General features: G+C 51.0%; 1 protein-coding gene across 2 annotated transcripts in view; it reads right to left on the reverse strand.

The window, feature by feature from the left end:
* Positions 1–1209: 1209 nt before the first annotated feature.
* The window catches only part of DLG5 (discs large MAGUK scaffold protein 5), a 119128-nt gene continuing 95710 nt past the window's right edge, over positions 1210–24627 (reverse strand). For both annotated transcript variants that reach the window (XM_036265488.1, XM_036265489.1), the window contains 12 exons: positions 22893–23055; positions 22631–22764; positions 21798–21944; positions 20607–20790; positions 19844–19992; positions 18902–19072; positions 17857–18053; positions 6347–6490; positions 6007–6134; positions 4472–4581; positions 3774–3883; positions 1210–2355 (listed from right to left, as the gene is read on the reverse strand). In XM_036265488.1, coding sequence (XP_036121381.1) covers positions 2252–2355; positions 3774–3883; positions 4472–4581; positions 6007–6134; positions 6347–6490; positions 17857–18053; positions 18902–19072; positions 19844–19992; positions 20607–20790; positions 21798–21944; positions 22631–22764; positions 22893–23055 — 1741 coding nt within the window. In that variant the 3' untranslated portion in view covers positions 1210–2251. The remainder of the gene's footprint in view (positions 2356–3773; positions 3884–4471; positions 4582–6006; positions 6135–6346; positions 6491–17856; positions 18054–18901; positions 19073–19843; positions 19993–20606; positions 20791–21797; positions 21945–22630; positions 22765–22892; positions 23056–24627) is intronic.

A 24627-nucleotide genomic window follows, 5' to 3' on the forward strand; every position in this document is an offset into this window, starting at 1 on the left:
CAGGGAAGGACCAGGACTGGCCCAGCCACCACAGCAGGAGGCTTTTCCAGAACATGGACCCCAAGCTCCTCCACGCAGGAAGAGCACAAGAGGAGGGCTCTTTTGTGACCCAGGCTCAGAGCATTTGAAGGCCAGCCCTGGCTTCCTGGCCACTGTCCCCAGCTTCCCCGCCACCTGAAACAGGTTTTCAGGCCCCAGCACGCTGCTCCAGTGAGCCCTGCCAATGCTGGGTGGTGTCAGAACACAGCCCCCACGCCAGGCTGGGCCCCACTCACCCCGGGCCTGGGCTGGGCCCTTCCCCCTTGCAGACAGGGCCTTGACTGAGAACATCACGGATCCCTTCCCCTTCCCTCTCCACGGCCCAGCTCAAACCTGCGGACCAGAATGGAAGCATCTGAGCTCGGGCAGGAGCTGAGTGTTACACAAATCAGCGCCGGGTGCAACCACCACCCACACTGTGCTAGACAGACGTGATGCACGGACGGTCCCGGGGGAGGGAGCCGAGTGCGAGGCTGGTGCCGCAGGTGCAGGGGCCCTGTTATCCCAGAGCCGGAAGGAGCCCAGGCCGGCCAGGAGGAAAGCCCCCGGGGCTCGGAGGAAAGGAACGCTGGGGGGCAGGAGGCGGGAAACAAGTGAGACACAGGCGCCTTCATCACCACGAGTTACAGAAATTGACCTTTATTTATGGTACTAAAGTCTGTGTAACTTTTGATACAAAGTAAGGTTTCAGTACAGAAAATCCCAGTCTGTTGGGAGCGTACCTGTGCACACTGCACCATCACAGTCCCACTGTCTGCAGCCCAGAAAGCCCGAGCGCGCTGAGCCCTCGAGACAGCCCGCCGCGCTGAGCAGACGGCGTCACCTGTGAACAGGGCAGCACTGAGGACTGAAATGTGTCTCTCTGAACGACTGTGCAAGAAAACATATCCCTTTTTTAAAAATGTCAGTGTGGCTAAACTACAGTCTAGTGTCTAGAATTACAAAGAATAAAATGAAATCAAAGATTTCTTGCTAGTAAAATGAAATGTTAGGAACAGTATTAAAATATAGGCCCTGCCCCAGTGACACGCACACGGAGCCGTACAGTACCTATTATAAACAGGATGCACAGTCTAGGGAGGAACGCATCAAATCTTCAGCCAGAGACACCCAGCATCAGAAGTGCAAAAAAAAAAAAAAAAGAAACAAACAAACAAACAAACCCGAACAAAGACATCCTTGTGGAGTACTGTTCACGCCGTGGGTGCCGCAGCCAAGACCGAAAGATCCTGTTCTCTTTTCAGATTTTGACAGTGACAACACGAATCCTAGGCTTCCCCGCAGACTCAGCTCAAAGTGAAACACTTCACATCCAAAAGAGCTGATGTGTCCACCCGCTCCGGTTTCAGAAGCACCCAACAGACATTGCACTGATACAGGCTGTCACTATTTACAGAACCTACAGAGGACCCAACGGCATGCATCAGCTTAACACCCTGCCCAGAACAAGCTGTCACCGTGAACCCAAGGCTCCGACAGACCAGAGAGAATGCGGAAGTGGCCAGCGCAGGTGGAGAAGCAGCGAGACGCGTGGACGGCAGGCGGGAGAGTCAGACAAGTCTGCGAGACTGCCCGAGTCGCCTTCCCTGGTGCAGGGGACACTGCCGCTGGCGAGTCAGCCCCACAAAGGCACTGGTTCTGCCACCACAGATGTCTAAGCATCTGCTGCCGTGATGTCCTTCCAGAAGAGATGCCACCAAAGGAGCAGAATGTATCTCAGAGCTCTGGTCCCACCAACAAGAACCTCCCAAAGCAAAGCAGCCTCAATGAGGTTCCAGAGTTGTTTTGCTGAAAACAGGAACAAAACCAACACCAAAGTAACACAGATCGACAGGGGGCAGGGGCCAGGCACCGACAACATGGGCCGTTCAAGTAAACAGAAACCACCAAATACTTAGAAAAGGCTTGTAAACTTGTGATATGAAAAGTTCTCTTTGCAGCATCTCTGATCAGCTGGCTAAAGAAAGGTTGGTGTTGAACCCCTCTAGCAAAGTCTTTTATTTTGTCTTAAAGCACACGTGTGAGAGGAGACAGTCTGCTGGGTTGGGCCCGGACCTCTTCGTCCGTGGCCCTCTGTCTCATAGAGGTGCTGTGCAGTCCTTGTGCGGGGTCGCCCCGCCTCGTGCTCGTGCAGACAGACTCCCCCGCAGCACCCCAGTGCGGAGCTGGTCCAGGCGCTGGCAGCCCGGTGCAGTCTCCCCAGCACCGTGCTCTACAGTGGGCAGGCCGGAATCCACAGGACTTTGTTTTGTTCTTGACTGACCAAGGCCAAGATCTGAGCGCAAATGCTTGACAGGGTTCCTCCCTGGACGACCCCTGCAAAAGAGGCCCAAACACACATCAATGAACTCAGAAAAGACCCCAGGTTTAAGGCAAATAAACCCTTTACTCTCTCTGTGTCTGCCTGTTTGGAACCCCTGCCTCACTCCCACCCCCTCTTCCCCCAGCAAGAAATTGGGGAAGGAAAAGAAGAGTTGAACACACACCACACTTTGGCTTTTTATCTGTCTCTCTGGTCTGCTGCTCAGCAGAATGCTGAACATAGGGGCTTAAATGAAGGCTGGTGTCGAATGTTGCAGGCTCTCCAGCCCCTGTAACAGGGCAGCCAGGTTTAACCACTGGCATGTGCAGTGCCCAGTGCCCAGTGCCCAGTCCTGCTACGGGGGGCCCAGCACATCGGAAAGCCACTGGGGCAGGGGCGTCATGATGGTCTAATCCACAGCAGAATTGTGCAGGAAGCAGGATGAGTTTAGGGGCTGGACATCCCATGCACCAGAGACTATTCCCTGCTGACACGATGGCATTTCCCTGTGACTCAGCCCTGCTCAGCCGGCTCTCGGCGCCTCGGGCCCTGCAGACACCGACCAGGCACTCGGGGCGCTGCACGGAGCAGGCCGGTGGACAGGGGGCTCCTAGATGCCTGCCACAGGGTGCGCACCAGCATTGCTGGGGAGCATTCAGAAACTGCCATAAAAATGTGACAGCATAACTGTATGTCTGTTGAATCTAACAAAAAAGGCAAGGCTTGTATTTTATAAGTTTTGGAGTTTTAAATGTTCATTTCTCTAGTAACCATTAATGTATTTGACTAAAATATTGGCCTGGGACGGGTTGGAAATTAAACACACGCACACGTACATAAACGCAAGCACAAGACTAGATCACAATGCCCTCTACATGTTCATTAAAATCACTGTCCCCAGGGCTCTGTGACCACAATGTCATTAACCCCCTACTAGTGTTCATGAAAGAGGCTGAGAGCGAGGCCAGTGACGGCCAGCAGCCGGAGCCATGCTTGCTTTGGTTTGCTGTGTTTCAAATACCAGAGATGGTGAGGACGCAGCTTTCCTCATCAAACCTCATGGCAAGACTGACGTGCCCTTGAGGACGCTGGAACACAGGGTCACAGCCGCCACCGCCGTGCAGCCCGCCTGGGAACACTGAAGCTATGCACAGGGCTGTGAGACAGACCCACCACTGCACGTGCAAAAAGCCTGGGTGGACAAGGCCAGCCCATGGCCTGAGGCCGAACTAGTGAGCTTTTCCTTTCAACCTACGACACTTCCAACATCACCCTGTGCCTGCGATCAGAACACAGGCAGCGAAGTGCTGAGACCAGCATCACCAGGCATCCAGAAGGCTTGGCTGTTCCCACTTCTCAGAAGGGTATCTTGGGAGGCCTGACCCCGTGCCCTGCCTGTGCTGCGCGCCAAGCCGGACGCACTCCTGCCTACCTGTGAAGTACCGACTGTACTCCTGCTCAATCTTCTGAGCCGTCTCGAACTGCTCTTTGGAATGCCTCTGAGTCACCTTGTCCTTCAGGTAGATGGGGTCTCTCTGCTCCCTAGAGGGACATTCAGGGAACCAGGCTGAGGCGCTCGCTTCCCCAGGCCCTCTTCTTCCCTCCCTTCACCCAGCTTGCAGCCCCTGGGAACTCTGGGCAGAGCGGGAGATGGCGCCCTGAGCACGCACACAGCCGCAGACATCCCAGCAGCCCCTGGGAGCAGGCGCCAGGAGCACGGAAGCACAGAAAGGCAAATGGAGGGGCCCTGATGAGCTTAGCCCAACCAGGATGGACCAGGTCAGTGAAAGCAGAGGCTTATCCAAGTCACAAGCCTGCTTCTGGCAGAGCTGGACCCGGCCCTGGCCACCTAGTTCGTGTGTCCGTGTGAGCACCACGCTGGGGGCAGGAGGGGAGCTCTGCAGACAAAGCTGGGCACACTCAGGGCTGTGCAGCACCCACACTGGGAAGCGGGTGGTGGGGAGAGAGGGGCTGAGCTAGGCGGACACTGCCCAACTGCAGCAAGACAGCAGCTGCAGGCAGAGGGTGGTCCCCACTGTGAGGCTGGGGGCTCCTCCCCCACCCGACCCCAGGGGGCACCTCGGCGGAGCTGCAGCCGCAACAGGCCCGGGCCCAGGAGCCGGCACCTACTTGATGTGCTTGGCGCTCTTGTAGCGGATGAAGACGACGATGGGGTAGATGTGCACGTGGTGCAGCCGCTCGATGGCGTGGGCGCCGACGTCCAGCAGGCAGTGCCGGTTCTAGGGCACAGCAGTGTGAGCCCAGTCCACCCTTCTCTGCCACCAGTGGGCCCCCTCCCACACTGCTCTCCCTGCTCTGTCAGTGAACACAGCTGCCCGTGAACAAGGAAGTGTGACCATCTTTCGTGAAGACAACACAGGACAAACTGGGGAGACCTAACACTGAAAACTCTCTGCTGAGGGGTGCCCACACCCTCCAGGGCTGCCTTTCCAACAGGCCTGTGATGTCCCCACTTTCCCCCCTGCAATCTGGCACGTGGACCCAGAACGTTCAAGAGCTTAGACACACACAATAGGTCCTGGCCCTCTCAGGGTGCTGACGGACACTGTGCCCTGCCCCAGAATAAGACACAGAGACAGCTCTGCGCACCGCTGAGCCCACGCATGTGGGGCCCTCGGGCAGCTCAGAGCTCAGGGGGAGAGGGCGTGTGGGTCCCTGCGGCAGCCCCGGGAGAGGCCCTCGGGCAGCTCAGAGCTCAGAGGGGAGGAACCTGTCCACAGGGTGATGCCTACACCCCTCCCTGAGAGGAGCTTCCTCTTCACCAGAGTGGGAGCACAGACGCAAGGGGGCAAGCCCCAAGCAGTTCACCTGGGCTAAATGACATGGTGAGCTCACTCAAAATCTGAGCTGCCAGGGCAAGGGACAGGCACAGGGGCCCACAGGCACAGGGGCCCACAGGCACAGGGGGTCCACAGGCACAGGGGGCCCACAGGCACAGGGGCCCACAGGCACAGGGGGTCCACAGGCACAGGGGGCCCACAGGCACAGGGGGCCCACAGGCACAGGGGCCCACAGGCACAGGGGGCCCACAGGCACAGGGGCCCACAGGCACAGGGGGGTCCACAGGCACAGGGGGTCCACAGGCACAGGGGGTCCACAGGCACAGGGGGTCCACAGGCACAGGGGTCCACAGGCACAGGGGCCCACAGGCACGGGGGCCCACAGGCACAGGGGGTCCACAGGCACAGGGGCCCACAGGCACGGGGGGCCCACAGGCACGGGGGGCCCACAGGCACAGGGGCCCACAGGCACAGGGGGTCCACAGGCACAGGGGGTCCACAGGCACAGGGGGTCCACAGGCACAGGGGGCCCACAGGCACAGGGGCCCACAGGCACAGGGGGTCCACAGGCACAGGGGTCCACAGGCACAGGGGGGTCCACAGGCACAGGGGGCCCACAGGCACAGGGGGCCCACAGGCACAGGGGGCCCACAGGCACAGGGGCCCACAGGCACAGGGGGTCCACAGGCACAGGGGCCCACAGGCACAGGGGGCCCACAGGCACGGGGGTCCACAGGCACAGGGGGCCCACAGGCACGGGGGTCCACAGGCACAGGGGGCCCACAGGCACAGGGGCCCACAGGCACGGGGGCCATGGCCAGCACTCAAACAGGAGCTGAACCCTGGGTCTGAAGCACTGAGCACCTTCTCTGTGATCTCCTTTATGGAAGCCACCGTGGTCACATCAAAATGGCCACTCCTCCGCTTGTAGTCGACAAACAGGCAGTCTTTGACACCTCGCTCGATGGCCTGTTGGGAGGCCTTCATCACCTCTGCAAAGCACAGACACGGCATCAGGACTGGCCCCACCGCATGCTGAGGGAGCACAGTGCAAAAGGGCCACGAGGAAGCCCGTCCTCTCTTCCAGACAGAACGGAAGCCACTCACTGGCGACCCAAGTCAGCACGGCTCTGAAACCCTGTGGGATCCGGCCCCAGGAGACAGTAGACGCAGGCACAGGGACATGCATGGAAGGGGCCCTTACCGAGGGGGCATCTGCAGAACTTGCTGGGTGCCTCATTCACCAGCATTTCCTTTACCACGTCCAGCAGAGGCCCCAGAATCAGGACAGGCCTCAGGGAAGTACAGTCTACTTTCTGGACCCGCTGATAGGCAAGGCTCACCGAATCTGAGAGAGAGAGGGACAGGGTCATGGAACCCAGGTGGAGTAAAGGGAGGGAGGATAGCTGGGGACACACCGCTCCCCTGGCCTTGCTCACTGCAGGCCCACCCCCTTCACTCCACAAATCCAGAGCCAGGCAGAGTGACCAGCTCACCCGAGTTCGCCCGGGACTGCCCAGTTTCAGCACTGCCAGTCCACATCCCTGGCACACCAGGGCATGGTCACTCTGCAGTTCGACACAACTGCTGTCTGTGAATACCCGTCATTTCAGCATTTCTGCTGAAAGTCTCCTGTGTATTGTGCCTGCTTACCCCTCCCCCACTGTCCATTCCTTGCTCTCCAGAGATAAAATCTGAGGTCTGGCAGGGACAGCCTCCCCTGCAGGAAGGTGGTCACACGACCCACACCTGCACAGTGAGTGAGCAGAAGTAAAGCTCCCACCTCCCTGACCCCTTTCCCATGGGCAGGAACGAACAGAACCAGGTGCCGTGAGTGGCTCTGATCCTGTAGATGAGGGTAACCCCAGGAAATGGCAGGCACAAGACAGAAGGGACGTGGGTCCCTGGGACCACCCAGCAGCTTACACTTGCACATGGCAGAGAAATGAGCATCCTCTCATGCTCCGGCCACTGCTGTTCTGTCTCAATCACAGCAGTCAAACCAACGTCCTAGCTGATACACACAGCAATCCTCCCCTTCCATCGGCAGAATAATACAGTCCTGGCAGGAAGACATGGCCTAAACCCAGCATACAAATATCTTCGTGGCACCTTCCTGGCATCAGTCACTGTGCTGGCTTCTCAGAAACACTTTAAAGAGTGTACAAAATGGCCCTGGCCGGTTTGGCTCAGCGGTTAGAGAGTCGGCCTGCGGTCGGAGAGACCTGGGTTCGGTTCCCGCTAAGGGCACGTACTTCGGTTGCAGTTTGTCCCCGGCCCTGGTTGGTCGTGCGGTGGCAGCCACTCGATGTGTCCCTTTCACATCGATGTTTCTCTCTCTCTCTCTCTCTCTCTCTCTTCCTCTCTCTCTCTCTCCCACTCTATCTGTACAAAAAATGGAAAAATGTCCTCGGGTGAGGATAAAAAAAAAAAAAGAGTATACAAAATGCCCAGCCAGTGTGGCTCCATGGGGACACACTGCACTAAGTGTATGTCAACCCCTGCACCAAGAGGTCACTGGATCGATTCACGGTCCAGGCACATGCCCAGGCTGTAGGCCGCATCCCCAGTGGGGGCATGCAGGAGGCGGTCAATCAATGTTCTCTCTCATCGATGTTTCTATCTTTCTCTCTCTCCCCCTTCCTCTCTAAATCAATAAAGAAAGTAAATGAGTTGTTAAAAGGAAAAAGAGTGTACGAAGCACAGTCCCTCTAAAGAAGCCCCCTCTCTAGAAACTGGAATCCTAGAGATAAAGCCCAACACCGTTGTGACGCCTTCTCCAGCCTTGTCCCCTACACTTTCTCAGGGGGAGCCACGACACGAACTGGGAGTCCACCCTCCAGGTTTGTTAGTCTTACAGGTTGGTTTTTATATGCTCAAAAAGACGAGAAAGTAGTATGTATGGTGTGTACACATTCAACTCAAATGACTATACTCTGTCAGTCCCTGTGTTACTCGGTGCTGTTTCTAGAATGCATCGTGTGGATTCATACTGACCTCCTCTATTCACTCCTTTGGAACACCCTGCTCATGGACACAGCATATCTATTTATGCATTTCCCTGTTTGTGAACAGTAAGTCACTATTCCCTCAACTGACCCGAACAAGGATCAAGAAATGACTTAACATTCTACACTGCAGGTAACCAATTTGGAAGATTTCTGTTCCTCACTGAATAATCTGCTTGATCAGACTTCTTCATAATTATAGGGCTAGAGAGCATCTCACGAGTCACTGAATCTAACCAGAATCAGATGCCCAGAGGAAATGCAAACCCCCCCAGTAACAGTAATCATACAAATAAGAATCTAGAAGTAACCTGATATAGGTGCATAAATCCCTTTTAAATCTAGTATCCATATTAAAAACCAAAAGCATAAAAATGAAATTATAAATCTATTCTAATGAATACACAGTCTAAAAAGAGGTAACTGGTGTCATCAATAACATAAATTGGGGGGAGGGCAAAGATGTAAAGCAGTTTTTATATGAGATTGAAATCAAGTTGATATTAGTTTAAAATGAACTGTTGTAGTAACTTTAAAATGTCTTATGTAATTGCAATGGTATCTACAAAGAAAGTATCTATAAAACACAAAGGGAAATGAGATGCAAACCAAAATGTAACACTACTTATTAGTGAAACAAACAAACATAGCAAAGATGGAAAAGATGGACAGAAAGCTAGAAGACATACAGAAAACAACAAAATAGCAATACTAAGTCCTTCTGTGTCAATAATCACTTTAAATGTAAGTGGATTAAATGACCCAATTAAAAGAAATTGGTTGGAAAACAAGACCCAACTATATGCAGTCTACAAAAAATTCCCTGTAAGTCTAGGGACACACATAGGCTAAAAGTGAGAAGACAGAAAAAAAAGATATTCCCTGCAAATTAGAATCTAAAGAGAGCAGGGTGGCCACAGTTATATCAGACAAAATAGACTTTAAGACAAAAACTATATCACAGGGGTCCAAGAAGGACATTATATAATGATAAAAGAGTCAATTCTTCAGAAAGATAAAAAAATTTTAAATATATATGCACTTAATATTAGCCCCCAAGTATGTGAAGCAAACACCGACAAATGGCACAGGTGTGGCTGTGAACAGAAACAAACTCCACCTCTGTGTTCGGGATATGACCTTTAACCACCCTACTGTCCTCAGCAAGCATACCAAAGACTTCTAGTTGATGATTATCTGTGTTCCTTAAACTTACACAATGCAGCCATAAATATTTTTGTTAGTAATGGCCAGAATGGCATGACTACCCAGATAAATATCAAACTAATAACAGTATCAATTATAAATAATCATCTACCACAAGACCACCAGGAGGGATGGCCCCTGGCACTACTGCATTCTGTGTCCCATTGTCTCGTTGATCATTAGTACTCGAGTTACACTATTTTAAAAAGTACTGCAACAGGTGTCTGTTAACAGAGAATAATTGGCACAGATTGTTGGGTCATCTGTCCACTCTGACCCTACATTCCTATAAATAAATTACCCTATAATAAATTCGATTACATTCTATGGAGTTTCCTGTATCATCCTTCAATCTTAAAATACCTTCTTGTTACGGTGGCCATTACACCTTTGCCCAACCATCAGACACACAACCGAAGGGAGAAATAGCAACACAATAATAGTAAGAGACTTCAGTACCCCACTCTCAGAGAGAAGATCAATAAGGAGACAGAACCCCTGAACAACACTGTAGACCAAATGAACCTAACAGACATACAAAGCACTTCATCCAAGAACAGAATACACATTCTTCTCAAGTACATATAGAACCTTCTCCCAGATAGACCGCATGTTAGGCCACAAAGTAAGTCTTAACAAATTTAAGAATGAAATCATACAAAGTATCTTCTCTGACCACAATGGGATGAAACTAGAAATCAACAGCAGAAGCAAAATTCACAAATATGTGGAAATTAATTCTCTCTTTAACAACCAATGGCTCAAAGAAAATATCACAAGAAAATTTAGAAAATATCTAGAGACAAATAAAAATAAAAACAAAGCATACCAAAACTTTGCAGCAAAAGCAGTACTAAGAGGGGAAGTTTATAGCAGAAAATGCTAACACTGAAAAAGAAGAAAGAAATCAACCACCTAACTTTATATACTTTAAGGAACCAGGAAAGGAACACACTAAACCAAAAATTAGCAAAAGGAAGAAAATAAAAATTGCAGAGAAAAACAGAATAGAAAAACAATTTTTTAAAAAAATCAATAAAACCAAGAGTTAACTTTTTGAAAAGATCAACAAAATTGACAAACTCATAGCTAAACTAATGGAGGAAAAGGAGAGAAGATATAAATAACTAAAATTATAAATTAAAGAGGGAACATTACAACAGACTTCTCAGAAATAAAAAGGATTAAAAGAAACTATTACAAGCAGTTATATGTCAACATATTGTATAAACTAGAAAATATAAGAAATCCCTAGAAACATACAACCTATCAAGACTGAATCATGAAGAAATAAAAAATCTGAATAAACCTGTAACTTTAGCCTGAGGGGAAGCAACTGCCCCTCATGCTGGAATTTCTCAAACCTCACCTGCCGGGTTGAGTTCACATCTAGTGGAGGACTACAGTCTGAGACTAACGGCCAGTCTGCAGGCAGAGACAGATTTCTGAGAGCTAAGAATCTTTGCCTGGCCTGCGACTCTGTCCCAGGAGAGTAAAACCAGACCTTGGTGTTCAGCTTGGTCTGGTCCATACACATCCAGCCTCAGCAGAGGGCGCCATAAACTGCAGAGCACTGATATCCACAGGGATATTTGGGCAGGCTCCAGTTGTGCTTCACATGATAAGCAATTGCACAGCAACTTGCTCACTATGTTAAGGGTTGAACATCACTTATCAGTCATCCAGAGGGTCAAGCCCACGTATGAACGGATCAGTAGCAATCAAAACTCCATCAAAACAGGAGGGCCCACACAAAGTACACAAGGGACATTATTAGAGCATCCCAGTCTGGTGATCAGGGAGACTACGCCACTGGGTCCCACAGGTCACCTACTACACAAGATCACCTTATCCAGACTGGAAGTCATAGCAGATCTACCTAATACATTGAAACAAACCCAAACAAGCAGCCAACACGATGAAACAAAGAAACAAGCCCCAAATGAAAAAACAAGAAACTTTTCCAGAGAAAAGGCTAAATGAAATAGAGATAAGCAAGCTATTACATATAGAGTTCAGAGTAATGTTTATAAGGATGCTCCATAGCATGAGAAAAGACATAAAAAAATGAAAAACAGCTGATCAGAAATGAAAAATGATATGGCAGAAATAAAGAATACACTGGAGGGACTAAACAGCAGATTAGAGGAAGCCGAGGATCGTATTAGCAAATTAGAAGATAGGGTAGAAAAAAATCCACTCAGAGAACCAAAAAGAGAAAACAATTAAAAAACAGGAGGACAGTTTTAAAGAGCTGTAGGAAAAGATGAAATAACAACATTCACGTCATAGGAGAACCAGGAAAAGAAAAAAGTGAGCAAGGATTAGAAAAACTGTTGGCATAAACAGTGGTAGAAAACTTCCCTAACTTGGTGAAGGAAAAAGACACACAAGTTCAGAAAGCATAGAGAGTCCCAAGCAAGAACCCAAAGAGGCTATCAAGACATATCATAACTACAATTCCAAAAATTAAGGACAAAGAGAGAATCTTTTTTTTTTAGTCTTTACCTGAGGACACTTCTCCACTTATCTTCAGACAGAATGGGAGAGAGGGAGGGAGGAAGGGAGAGAGAGAAACATTGATGTGAGAGAAACACAGCGACTGATTGACTCCCGTACAACCCCAACCAGGGCTGGGGACAGAACCGCAACCAAAGTATGTGCCCTTGATCAGAATCAAACCCATGACTCTTTGGTCTGCGGGCCAGTGCTCTAGCCACTGAGCCAAATTGGCCAGAATCTTACAGGCAGCAAGAAGAAAGCAACAGGTTACCTACAAATGAACCCCCATAAGGCAGGAAGTGGACTTCTCAACAGAGACATGACAGGCCAGAGGAATGGCATCAAGCATTCAAGGTCATGGAAAACAAGGATCTGAAAACAAGAATACTCTACCCAGCAAGGCTGTCATTCAGAATAGAAGGTGAAATAAAGAGCTTCCCAGACAAAAATAAAAAAAGAAGAAAGGCTAACGGAATTACCACCAAACCAGCACTGCAAGAAATGATAAAGATACTGCTGCAATAACAAGAAGAGAGATATATAGAGAAACACAGGCGCAATGAAGAAAAATGGCAATTAATAGGTACATATCAGTAATAACCTTAAATGTAAACAGATTAAACACTCCAATCAAAAGACACAGGGTAGCAGAATGGATAAGAAAACATGACGAGCCATGGCCGGTTTGGCTCAGCGGTTAGAGCGTTGGCCTGTGGTCTGGAGAGACCCAGGTTAGGTTCTGCTAAGGGCATGTACTTCAGTTGCGGTTAGTCCCTGGCCCTGGTTGGGTCGTGGGTGTGACAGCCACTCAATGTGTTTGTTTCACGTCAATGTTTCTCTCTCTTCCTCTCTCTCCCTCCTGCTCTATCTGAATAAAAAATGGAAATATGCCCTTGGGTGAGGGAAAAAAAAAAATGACGACCCATATGTATGCTGTCTATAAGAGACCCACCTCAGAACAAAAGACTCACACAAGATGAAAGTGAAGGGATGGAAAAAAATTTTCTATACAAATGGAAATGAGAAAAAAAGCTGGGATAGCAAAACTCATATCTGATAAAATAGACTTCAATGAAGGCCATAACAAGATACAAAGAAGGCCACTTTATAATATTAAAAGGATCGATCCACAAGAGGATATAACCATGGTCAACATATATGCACCCAATATAGGAGGAAGATATATATTTAAAACTTTCTGGAGGACTTTAAGGGAGAGATCGACAGCTATACAATAATAGTAGAGGACTTTAACACCCCACTGACAGATCACTGGCTATATCTTCTAGATGAAAAATTAATAAGGAAACAGAAACCCTAAATGACACACTAGGTAAGATAGCTCTAACTGACATTTACAGACCATTTCACCCCAAAGCTACAGAAAATATATTCTTCTCAGGTGCACACAGGGCTTTCCCAAAGATAGACCACACGTTAGGACACAAATTAAATCTCTACAAGTTCAAGAAGACTGAAATCCTATCAACCATCTTCTCAGATCACAATGGCATGAAACTAGAAATCAATGACTATAAAAACATTCAAACACATGGAGGCTAAATAGCATGTTATTAAACAATGAATGTATTACCAAAGAGATCAAGAAAGAAATTTTAAAATTCCTGGAAACGAATGAAAATGAATACATAAGAACACATAACACAAAATCAATGGACACAGCAACAGCAGTCCTGAGCAGGAAGTTCACGGCATAACAGGCCTACCTCAAAAAACAAGAAACGTTTCTAATAAATTATCAAACCTTACAACTTGAATAATTAAAGAGAGAACAAAAAGAAAAACCCAGAGTAAGTAGAAGGAAGGAAAACATAAAGATCAGAGAGGAAATAAATGACATAAAGACTAAAAAACAAAAAACAAAATATCAATAAAATCAAGAGCTGGTTCTTTGAAGAGATAAACAAGAATGATAAACCTTTAGCCAGACTCACCAAGAAACAAAGTGAGAGGACCCAAATAAAATCAGAAACAAAAGAGATGAAATAACAATGGACACCACAGAAATATAAAGGACTGTAAGATTATACTGTGAACAATTATATGCCAACAAACTGGACAACCTAGGCAAAATGGACAAATTATTAGGCATACAATATTCCAAAACTCAACCAGGAAGAGTCAGAAAACCTGAACAGACCAATAACAATAATGGAAATTGAAACAATGATAAATAAACTCCCAGCAAACAAAAGCCCTGGTCCAGATGGCTTCACAGGGGAGCTTTACCAAACATTCAAAGAAGAATTAACACCTATTCTCCTCAAACTATTCCAAAAAATTCAAGAGGAAGGAAGATTTCCAAGCTCTTTTAATGAGGCCAGCAAATCCTAATTCCAAAACCAGATAAAGACACTACAAAGAAAGAAAACTACAGGCCAATATCCCTGATGAACATAGACATCAAAATCCTTAACAAAACAGTATCAAATCGAATCAAGCAATATATTTAAAAAATCATTCACCACAAAAAAGTGGGATTTATCCCAGGGATGTAAGGCTGGTATAATATTTACAAATCAATAAATGTGATACACCACATAAACAAAATGAAACATAAAAATCATATGATCATATCAATAGATACTGAAAAAGCCTTTGACAAAACCCAGCACCCATTTCTAATAAAAATGCTCAGCAAAGTAAGAATAGAGAGATTATACCTCAATATAATAAAGGCCATATATGACAAACCTACAGCCAACATCATACTCAATGGGCAAAAACTAAAATCATTTCCCTTAAGAACAGGACGAAGACAGAGATGTCCACTTTCACCACTCTTATTCAACATAGTATGGAAGTCTTAGCCACAGCAATCAGACAAGAAAAAACGAAAGGCATCCAAATTAGAAAGGAGGAAACTGTCACTATTCGCAGTTGACATGACATTGTACAAAGAAAACCCTAAAGATGCCACCAAAAAACAACTAGGTTTAATAAATGAATTCAACAAAGTAGCAGGATACAAAATTCACATCCAGAAATTGATGGTATTTTTTTGCTGTTGTTAATCCTCATCAGAGGGTATTGTTCCACTGAGTTTTAGATAAAGTGGAAGGGGGGGGGGGGGGAGAGAGAGAGAGAGAGAGAAACATCAATGTGAAAAAGGCACATTGATTGGTTGCCTCCCACACAACCCTGACAGGGGCCAGGGATCGAATCTGAAACCCAGGTACTCGTCCCCAACAGGAACTGAACCATGACCCCTTAGGAATATGGGCCAATGCCCTAACCGCTGAGCCAAACTGGCCAGGGCTCGATGACATTTTTTTTTTTTTTAATCCTCACCCGAGGACATTTTTCCATTTTTTGTTCAGGTAGAGTGGGGGGAGGGGGGAGAGGAACAGAGAGAGAGAGAGAAACATCGATGTGAAAAGGACACATCGAGTGGCTGCCACCCGCACAACCGACCAGGGCCGGGGTACGCGCCCTCAGCGGGAACCGAACCCGGGTCTCTCAGGACCGCAGGCCGACGCTCTAACCGCTGAGTCAAACTGGCCAGGGCTCGATGACATTTTTATACACCAATAATGAATACTCAGAAAGAGAAAGTAAAAAACAATCTCACTTACCATTGCAACAAAAACATGAAGATACCTAGGAATAAACAATTTAACCAAGGAGATGAAAGTCCTGTTCTCAGAAAACTACAGGACATTGAAAAAAGAAAGAGAGAGCTGGATGGTGTGGCTCAGTGGACTGAGTGTTGTCCCAAGGACCGAGAGGTCCCTGTTCGATTCCCAGTCAGGACACATGCCCAGGTTTCGGGTTCGATCCCCAGTAGGGGGTGTGCAGGAAGCAGCCGATCGATGTTTCTCTCTCACATCGATGTTTCTCACTCTCTCTCAAGAAAACTTTGCTAAGCTAAATAAGCCAATCGCAAAAGGACAAACACTGTATTATTTCACTCATATAAAGTATCTAAAGTAGTCAAAATCATAGAAACAGAAAAAGGTGGTATGGTTGTCAAGAGTGGTGGGAGATGGGGCGGGGGAATTAGTGTTTAGCGACTTTAAAGTTTCAGTTTTGCAAGAAAAAGTTCTAGAGATCTGTTGCACAACAATGCAAATATACCTAACACTACTGAACTGGATCCTTAAAAATGATTAAGATGGTAGATTTAATAATATGTTTTTACCACAAAAATATCAAATGGAAATGAAAACTAAAATACGCACTTTCTGAAATAAGAACATACTGGACACAAGAGAAAAGTGCACTGGTGAACAGGGTAAGGCAGGGACAGCGCCCACGCTGTGGCGCGGGGAGAAAGGAAGATGGAAGACGCAGGGCAGGGGCACAGCACCCTGGGGACGGGGACAGAGGAGGAGGGCGCAGAAACCGTGCCAAGTGCCACCATGTTCCCGACTGTAAACGTATACATACTTTTCCACACGTATATTATACTTCAATAAAATGAAAAAGAAGTCACTGTGGATTAAAAAAAAAAACCCACATGCTACTTATGAGAGACATGTAAATATAAAGCTAGAGAAAGTTTAAAATAAAAGGATAGAAAGGGTGAACTGTGCCAACACTAACCAAAAGAAAGCTGGTATAACAATATCAGACAAAACAGTCTTTGAGGCAAGAAACACTACTAGAGATAAAGAAGTATATCTCATGAAGATAAAAGGGTCAATTTACCAGGAAGATAGAACAATTCAAAAGGTGTATGCATCTAAAGACAACTTCAAAAAACAACTGACAAATTAAAAGGAAAAACAGACAACTGGTTCTTTTTCAGAGATTAATGTGCCCATTGAACATACATCAGATATGCAGAGATGTGTCTATGGGAGAACGGGAATGGGGAATATGAAAGTGGAGATCAAAGAAAGAAAAGAAACAGAAAACAAAATAAGCAAGAAGCCCCTGCCATACTCAAGAGGTCAGACTTTTTCTGTAAAGGGCAAGATGTTGAACATTTTAGGTTTTAAAGGCCTAACTGCAAAATCAAGTAACTCTATACTGTCTTTTCACACCTTACCACGTAAGAACCTATTCCCAGCACACAGGCAGTGGCCGCATTTGGCTCGTGGGCTATGGTATGCCGACCCAGGCCAACTCAGAATGACCGAGAGACAGGAACAAAGGTAGGATTCACCCAACTCATTGAGCCTAAGGCCTTAATTTAAAACATAAGGAGGGAAGGGAGGAGGGTGGGTTGGAGGAAACGGACCGTCCTACCTTCTGCTGCTCACTGTCACCTCCACACCCAGAAGGGCACCTGTTCTAGGACAGTGGACACATTCTGGGGTCCCAGGAGCAAGATGCACAAGCACCTCCTGCTTTCTAGGACAAACACACCCTTTCCACAAGGGCCATCTGCCAGGGGATGTCTGACTCACTAATGTGCAACTCCAGGCTGGGGTTAGCACCCAGTCCTGGGAGGATCTTGTCAAAATCATTAATGGACACAAAAGTGAGGCCACAAAAGGACAAAGATCTGCAGAGACTGCTGGTCCTTGGTCACCACCAAGTAGCCTGTAATAACCCCAAACAAACTAGAAGCAATGCACTGAGCATTGTGCTCACTCAAAACGCCTGTCCTTTCTTAATAACAGAACGTGCACCCCCGGAGGCCAGGGGTGCCAACTAAAGCCCTGCCTCTCGGCTCTCGCACACGCGAACGGCCAATGAAGTGCAGGCAGAAGCCGCAGAGTGGGCTTCCGGGCGAACTACATAAAGAGGCACACAGCTGAGGCACTTTGCCTGGCCCCTTCCTCTTTCCTGCTGCTGGAACATGGATGTGATGGCGGGAGCTGCAATGACATGTGGTGACCATGGGGAGACTGTGGGGAAGGAAACCACATCCTACAGATGGTAGACTGAAGACAGTGGCACCACCATTCCAACCAGACACCTAATTCTAGACTACTTCAGTGCAAAAGCAAAGTAAACCTCTTTCTTGTTTACGTCGTTGTCATGAGGATTCTGAGAGCCCGCCAGAAAAGCGAGCTCAGCCACTTGCCTTCAAAGAGTGGAATGGAGTCATTGGAAAAGGTGTCCAAGGCAAGGAGGTCTTTCCCATCTTTGGACCCACTGCGTTTGTGCTTGTGTTTTCTTCGAAAGAAGGACCTGCGTGCAGCCGCCGACAGCGTCTTTGAGGCATTGTTGTCATCTTTGACCTCGGACATGCTGAGCCTCCTGGAGAATTCTTGGTCCATCCTGCAGTCACAGGGAATGGCAGTGCTGGGAAGGGACCGTCTGCCCCCGGCCTGCCCATGAGGAGGGTGAGGGCTGAAAGTCCAAGCCCCTCCCATTGTCCTCTGCAGGTCTCAGGATACTCCACCCACCCATTCCACCAAGGACCCCTGGAGCCACTGCTGTGGGGGCAACACAAAAACCAGAGCTGAGGGCAAGTGCTCAGAGCAGGCCAACTTCTATATCCAGATGGGAGTCAAAGGAACTAGACAGCCTTCACTTGGTGACATTACGAGTCCTGCTTCCCGCCACAGTGGAAGGAAGAACCGACACTGCAGCACGCAGGCTCTAGAGACGCCACGCTGAGTGTGAGAAGCCAGTCGCCAAAGACCGCGGCTCTAAGACTGCACCCACACTGCCGTCCAGAACAGGGAATGTGCGGCCACGGAGAGCAGACGGTGGCTGCCGAGGCTTGGGGGAGGGCAGGGAGGACAGAGGACAAAGCGGGGAGCTAAAGGGTACAGGCTTCTCAGGTGACGAGAATGTCCTAAGTCTGACTGTGGTTATGGTTGTACATATCTGTGAATAAACTAAAAGCCATGAATTGTACACTTTGAGTGAACTGTATGGTATGTGAATTATCTCTCAATAAATCTGTTAAAAATTTAAAAAAAAAGGTTATGTCTCCTGTGCCCCGTGTTTCTGCACATCACTGACTTGAGACTCCATGAGAAGCAGCTTTTCAGACAAGCAGTTGCGGACGAGGAACAGACCCGAAGCCGAATTGCGTGGCAGAGCGAGGCCTCCATCCTCTGGGACAGTGCCCCAGGTGCCGCCCGCCCGCCCCCAAGCCCACGCACTCGGACACTTACACGTATTTGCTGGGGATCTGCCCGCGCTGGATCTTCTGGGCGTTCTCGTCCAGCTGCCAGGCCATCCAGGACCCAAACGTGCCCTGGGGTAAGGTGTCATCAACATAGAGGATGTCGTCTTTCTTAAAGCTCAGCTCATGCTCCACCTCTGCCAGCCGGTCATACAGGGCCCTGGACCAGGTGACGGAGGGAGAGGATCAGGAGGCCACAGGCCTTGGCAGCCAGGTTCCTGGGTCCGCCCTCCTGCTCGGAGCTTTCGCAGACCGAGATCAGGACCTGCTGCCTCTCACCCTGGGAGAAGTTCCCCAAGAAGGCGGCCCGGGGCTCCCCGGGAACGAGGGCTGCCTCACGCCCATCAGGGAACTCCTGCCCTTCCATGTGAGCCTCTTCTGTTTGCCTTCCTCCCCGACAAGGCTGAGGCTCCTACAGACAGGAAACTCCCCAGGCTGGAATCACATCACCCCCGCCAAGGGGGGCGTCCTGGAGACAGGAACCACACCTCATGTACAGCGATCAGAGCTTCTATCTTTCTGTGGCCCCAGATCTTAGGGAACTGGAAGGAAGCTGTGAGAACCCCCTAGAAGCCACCAGATCCCCCCACACACATTTCACAAAGTGCTTCGGGGCACTGTAGACACAGTGCAGAAGGACCAGCAGACCTGTGCTGGGGGAGAATCAGGAGAGAGAGGCAGCCCACAGGAAAATGGGGCTCTGCGGCCTCGAAGTCCCCCAGGTCCAAGCCTGAAGAGGGAGCCCATCTGGCTGCAAGAGCTCAGGGCTTTCCTAAGTCACAAGCATCCTGCCATGTGCCTGCAATTTGGGGCCCAAGTAATGGTCACAATCCCACCCTTTGGGGCGAGAACACAAACATTTACTGGGAACAGTCTCCATCAGAAGCCCTGCCCCTGGCCCCAAATCCCTGGAACCCCTGGCCACCGGTACCTGATGTAGAAGCTGTCGCCAGGCAGGCCCTTGACCTTGGTGAACTCCTCTGGGCGATACTGCACCTTCAGGCGGACGCCATCCTTGGGTTTCAGCATCTCCACATAGACCTCCTCCACTGTCTTGCTGCGCACGTCCAGACTGCCGTACTGCCCAGGGGCGGGGAGCCAGGGTCAGAGAGCAGGGTCGGGCGCCCATGAGAGGCAGATTGTGGGATAAGGTGTAGACGCAACATCCCTTAACGGAGAACCTGCCTGCCTCCCCTTCGCAGGCAGGCAGAGGCCTCTGCCCAGCGTCTGCTCTGGCCTCTACGGCAGGATGGACTCGTGTCAGCCCCACCTACGCGGGGGGTCCTAGAGGCACATACACGTACCTCACAGTACACAGCTGATCAGTGTTTTCATTCTTTTTGTGGCCCAGGAGAAACCCTGCTCTGTCCCCAGCCAGGAACATCGCACTTCACCTCGCTTATGCTACCTGCATTTCTCAGTGCCTAGGGCCCTGCTCCCCGTCAGACAGGAGACCCTGTGGGAGGCAGATGACACTCTCCAGCGCAGCGGAGCACCTTCCTTCTGACACCAGTGTCCAAGCCCAGGCCCGGCCCCCTCCCCGGGATCTGCCCAGAGGGTCTTGGCAGCATTCAACACTGACAAGGGTCGCCAGATGCCAGGCTGTACTCCTCGTTCCTGTGCCACCTGAGAGTGCAGGAACCTCAGGTGCACACACAGGGGCCTGGCCTACTGCACAGCTGCTCAGAACTCACCTCGAGGATGAGGTCCCCGGGCACAAGGCCGTCGGGGCTCTTGGCAGGACTGTCTTCCTCCACTTCGGCCACAAACACCCCGTGCAAGTTCCCACCACATAAATGCACTCCAAGCTCCAGCTGGGACTTTCTGATGAAGACAACTCGTGGCTCTGGGGGCTTCTTGTTGGCCTCTCCCACCACCCTTTCGGGAAAAGAAATGAAGTTCCATCATCATGCACAGGGAGGGAGGACCGTTTCTGCTTGTTCCCGTGTCTCAGGAGGTCTCGGAACCACAGGAGCTGGGAGGTGGCCCCATCGCAGGGACCAGTTCTAGGGAGTTAGCTTACAGGCAGGAGGCTGAAGTTCAGCAGAGGTGAAACATGGGCCCGGTCACAAAGCCAGTGGGGAACAGAGGGAATCAAAGCCCCTACTTTCTGGCCCAGCTGTCAAACACATGCCTTGTGCTGCATGTCTCCCACCTGGATGGCACCTGTTTTTCTGAGGACAGCGAGAGCCGGTCCCACTGACCAGGACAGAACTCATTCGACGCAGGTGGACTGAGCAGCGTCCCAGGGATTATGCTAACCCACAGACGGAGCCCTTGCCACAGAGGGACTCAAGGTGCAGTGACCAAGACAGACGCCGGCAACAGACCGAGTGGAGGAAGGCGGTGGCAGTGGAGTCCGACGAAAGGGACCTCAGGGCGGAAGCCAGGTGATGGCCCACGTGACAGAGTCAGCGCAAAGGAAGCAGAGGGCCCGCCTTCTGAGTGAGGCCAGGGCTCGGTCAAGGCCCCACCGCGACCGGGAAACATTTCCATGCAGGAGTGCACGGCCCGGCCCATGCGGCCTTGTCCGCATCGCCCCTTCCAGCCGCCAGGTGTGCCCTGCCTCCTTCTGCCTGCTCTCCACACCCACCCTCTGCATACCTAACCCCTGCTCATCCTGCAGGCTAGACCTGGCCATCACCATTCCCTGCTCCACCGCGGCCTGTACTGCCGCTCCTGATACATACAAGAGAGAAAAAGAAAGCAAGAAAGGACAGGAAGGAGACAGGGAAAAGGAAGTGTGCTCCCCACCCCAAATCCGGAGAGCCTGCTGTGTGGTCGGCAGCACAGGTGACACCACTGTCCAGTGCCCACGCCTCTCAACGACCCACCTGGACCACCCCATTCACTGAGGCGCACAGGTGCTGCACCTATTTGCTGACCTGGAGCCTGGGGCGCTCTGCTTGGCCGGGGGGGTGTCAGGGCCCTCATCCTGCTCCATCAGCGGGTCAATGACAGAGGGATGCTCCGGGGGGGTAGCACTGCTGCCCTGGAGAGTGGAGTGGGTGCTGGCAGGGTCCAAGTGGGAGCTGGGGACAGAGGACAGGAAGAATGAGGAGCTCACACAGCCTCCAGCAGCCCGGAGCCACGCCCTCCCCGGAGTGACCAGGCCGGGCCGTGAACAGGGACCAGTTACACAACACTGTGCCCTGAGCCCCAAGAAGCACAGGTGCCCTGGAGCCTGGACTCAGGTCGTCCATCCTGTGGGGTCTGCCTGTCCTCTCATCACCTGTCTTCGACTTGGGGACACTCTGCAGAGGTGTCAGCCTAGGGATATACAAATTCGCTGTCCCTTTTCCTCTGGGCGTCTCGTCGCCCCCTTTACTGAGCTGTGCAGTGCTACGTGGCCACGCATGTCTTCCCCTTCCCCCATGTGCCCTGTAACCCACAGCATAAGGGCAAATACAGGCAGTGTCTGCTCGTGGACACGGGCTCTGTGTGTGAATCCCGCCCTGGGGCCTCAGCTCCTAGCTACACCCCCCAAGCGTGGGGCCCCCTGAGAAGAGAAGGACCCAGCCACCTCTTTCCACACTTTATTTCAGGAGGAAACATCTTCCCTCTAATATGTCCTTTTTCCAAGTCCAGGGCTGGTCAACCCCTTCCTATGGCAACAGAATGCCCAGGACTGCAGCTGGGCACTCTGGGTCTACCACGGTGCCCACTGCACCCAGCCCCTCCCCTAACCCAGGCGGCCCCTCGAAGGCCCCAGGCTCACCTGGACCGGGAGTGGCTGCTGAGCTGGGGCCTGTGCGGGTTGTACTGGGCCAGGATGGTGATGGTGTCGCACTGCTGCCCAATGATGAGCCGGGCCTGCTGCTCAGTGGCGCTCCGCAGGTTTATGCCATTGAACTAGGGAGCAGCAGAGTGGGCTCGGTGAGGGGGCAGGGCTGGGAGCCCTGCTTTTCCATAGGAGGCCGGCGAGCAGGAGGCAGGAGGCAGGAGGGAAGAAAGGAGCGCAGAAGGGCAGCTCCACTTACCTCAAGTAGTTGATCCCCGTACTCGAGGCCAGCCTGGTGAGCGATGCTGCCCCCCGTCACCTTGGAGACATAGACACCGCCCCTCTCTCCACTCACGATGGAGATGCCCAGCGGCTCCGAGCCCTTCTGCAGCTTGACGTGGCGCGGCTCCTCCACGTAGGGCCTTGGAAGACAGACAACAATCCTGGGGACTCGGACCTTAAGGGAAGGCTTGGGGAAGGCCTGGGGGAAGGCATGCAACCACCGTGCGGAGCGGCCAGGGAGGGCCTACATGACACAGCTGGATGGGAACATGATGACCCCACCTCTGCATGACAGCAATACACATTCCCGCAACCTCATGCGACACAAACACAACACCGCAAGTGGACAGGAAACACCCAGTCCCAAAGACACAGAGACTGGTCCAACTGCACGACAAATACTAATACACGCAGGGGAAAACACTCCATTTTCAGTGAGAAGACTTCCCTTACAATATGCAATTTATAAACCCCCAGTGGGGTCTAAAGATTCCCTCAGAGGAGAAGAAATGGCTTCTGGGATGACAGTCACCCAAGAAAATATAAAGTATCAGTTTCTATATTCACCAGTACACAGGGTGGTGTGAAATGATCATGGAAGTTAAGCTACTGCAAACCCAAGGGAGTGGGGAGGCTCACAGGAAGGCAGCGACCATGCACTTGCTGGCCTGGGGGCCGACCACGTGCCAAGGGCACACGGCGCTTGGGCAGGGCCTCAAGTCAGGCCAACCTGAGACTCCTCAGGGAGGAGGACCGGGGCCTGGCAGCCGCGGGCAGCCTCAGGAGGGATCTGCAGTGGTGAAGGCATCTGGAAGGTGCGAAAGGTTAGAAAGAAGACAGGGGCCTCGGAGAAGGAAGACAACTACAGACTCCTGGGACATGGCAGACAGAAAGACGGCCAAGTGACCGCGCTTGACGTCCCCCGAGCTCTTCCTCTCAGGAAGATCACAGCCAAAGGCCTAGGTGGACCCGCAGCAGAGCCGTCTCCACGGGCCGCCCTCCAGCGCACACGGGTGGGGTGGATCCATGTGGGTCCATATGGTCAAGGACAGAGGGCAGGCGGAAGGCAGGTCCCTGAACCACCCCGCCCCTGCCACCCAGAGGCACAGCCATCTCGCTCAGGCTCGGGGCCCAGGCTGCGTGCCCGCTGCTCAGGGCCTTGTACACTTAGACGCTGAGACGAAAATCCTTCGGGACCTGTCACTTCTCCTCTCTTGCCCTCTAAAGAGTTCTGCCCGTCCCAAACTCACCTGCTCCGCAGCACCTTCCTTGACCCTCCAGCTCAGACGCAGTGGTCCCTGGCCTGCACCCTCCACCACTTTGAGAGTCAACATGTATCGGAGTGCCAGGCAGTTTAGAGTTGTAAGAACTCTTAGTGAGCTGACGGTGGTGTTGAGGCCCAGCGCCCGGAGAGGCCACCTGCTCAGGCAGCAGCTAGTTTCTGGGCCGGGCTCCTCCTTCCCCACTGAGTGCCCTCTTCTCAACAGGAGCAGGTAACTGACTCAGGACAGCCATACCGTAGACGCCATGAAGCCGTCACAAACGATACCAGGATTTACTGACACAGACCGGTATCGAGGACACACTGTGGCGGAGGAGACAGGCTGCGGGGCAGTCCATCAGTGAGTGCTGGGTGACCCGAACAAGAGTGGCCTCGCCGCCTCCTGCTGCTTCCAACAAGGGCCTTCCCTCGACTGCACCCTGGCCCGCCG

Source organism: Molossus molossus, unplaced genomic scaffold, assembly GCF_014108415.1.
Source record: "Molossus molossus isolate mMolMol1 unplaced genomic scaffold, mMolMol1.p scaffold_m16_p_17, whole genome shotgun sequence".
Taxonomy (NCBI): Eukaryota; Metazoa; Chordata; class Mammalia; order Chiroptera; family Molossidae; genus Molossus; species Molossus molossus.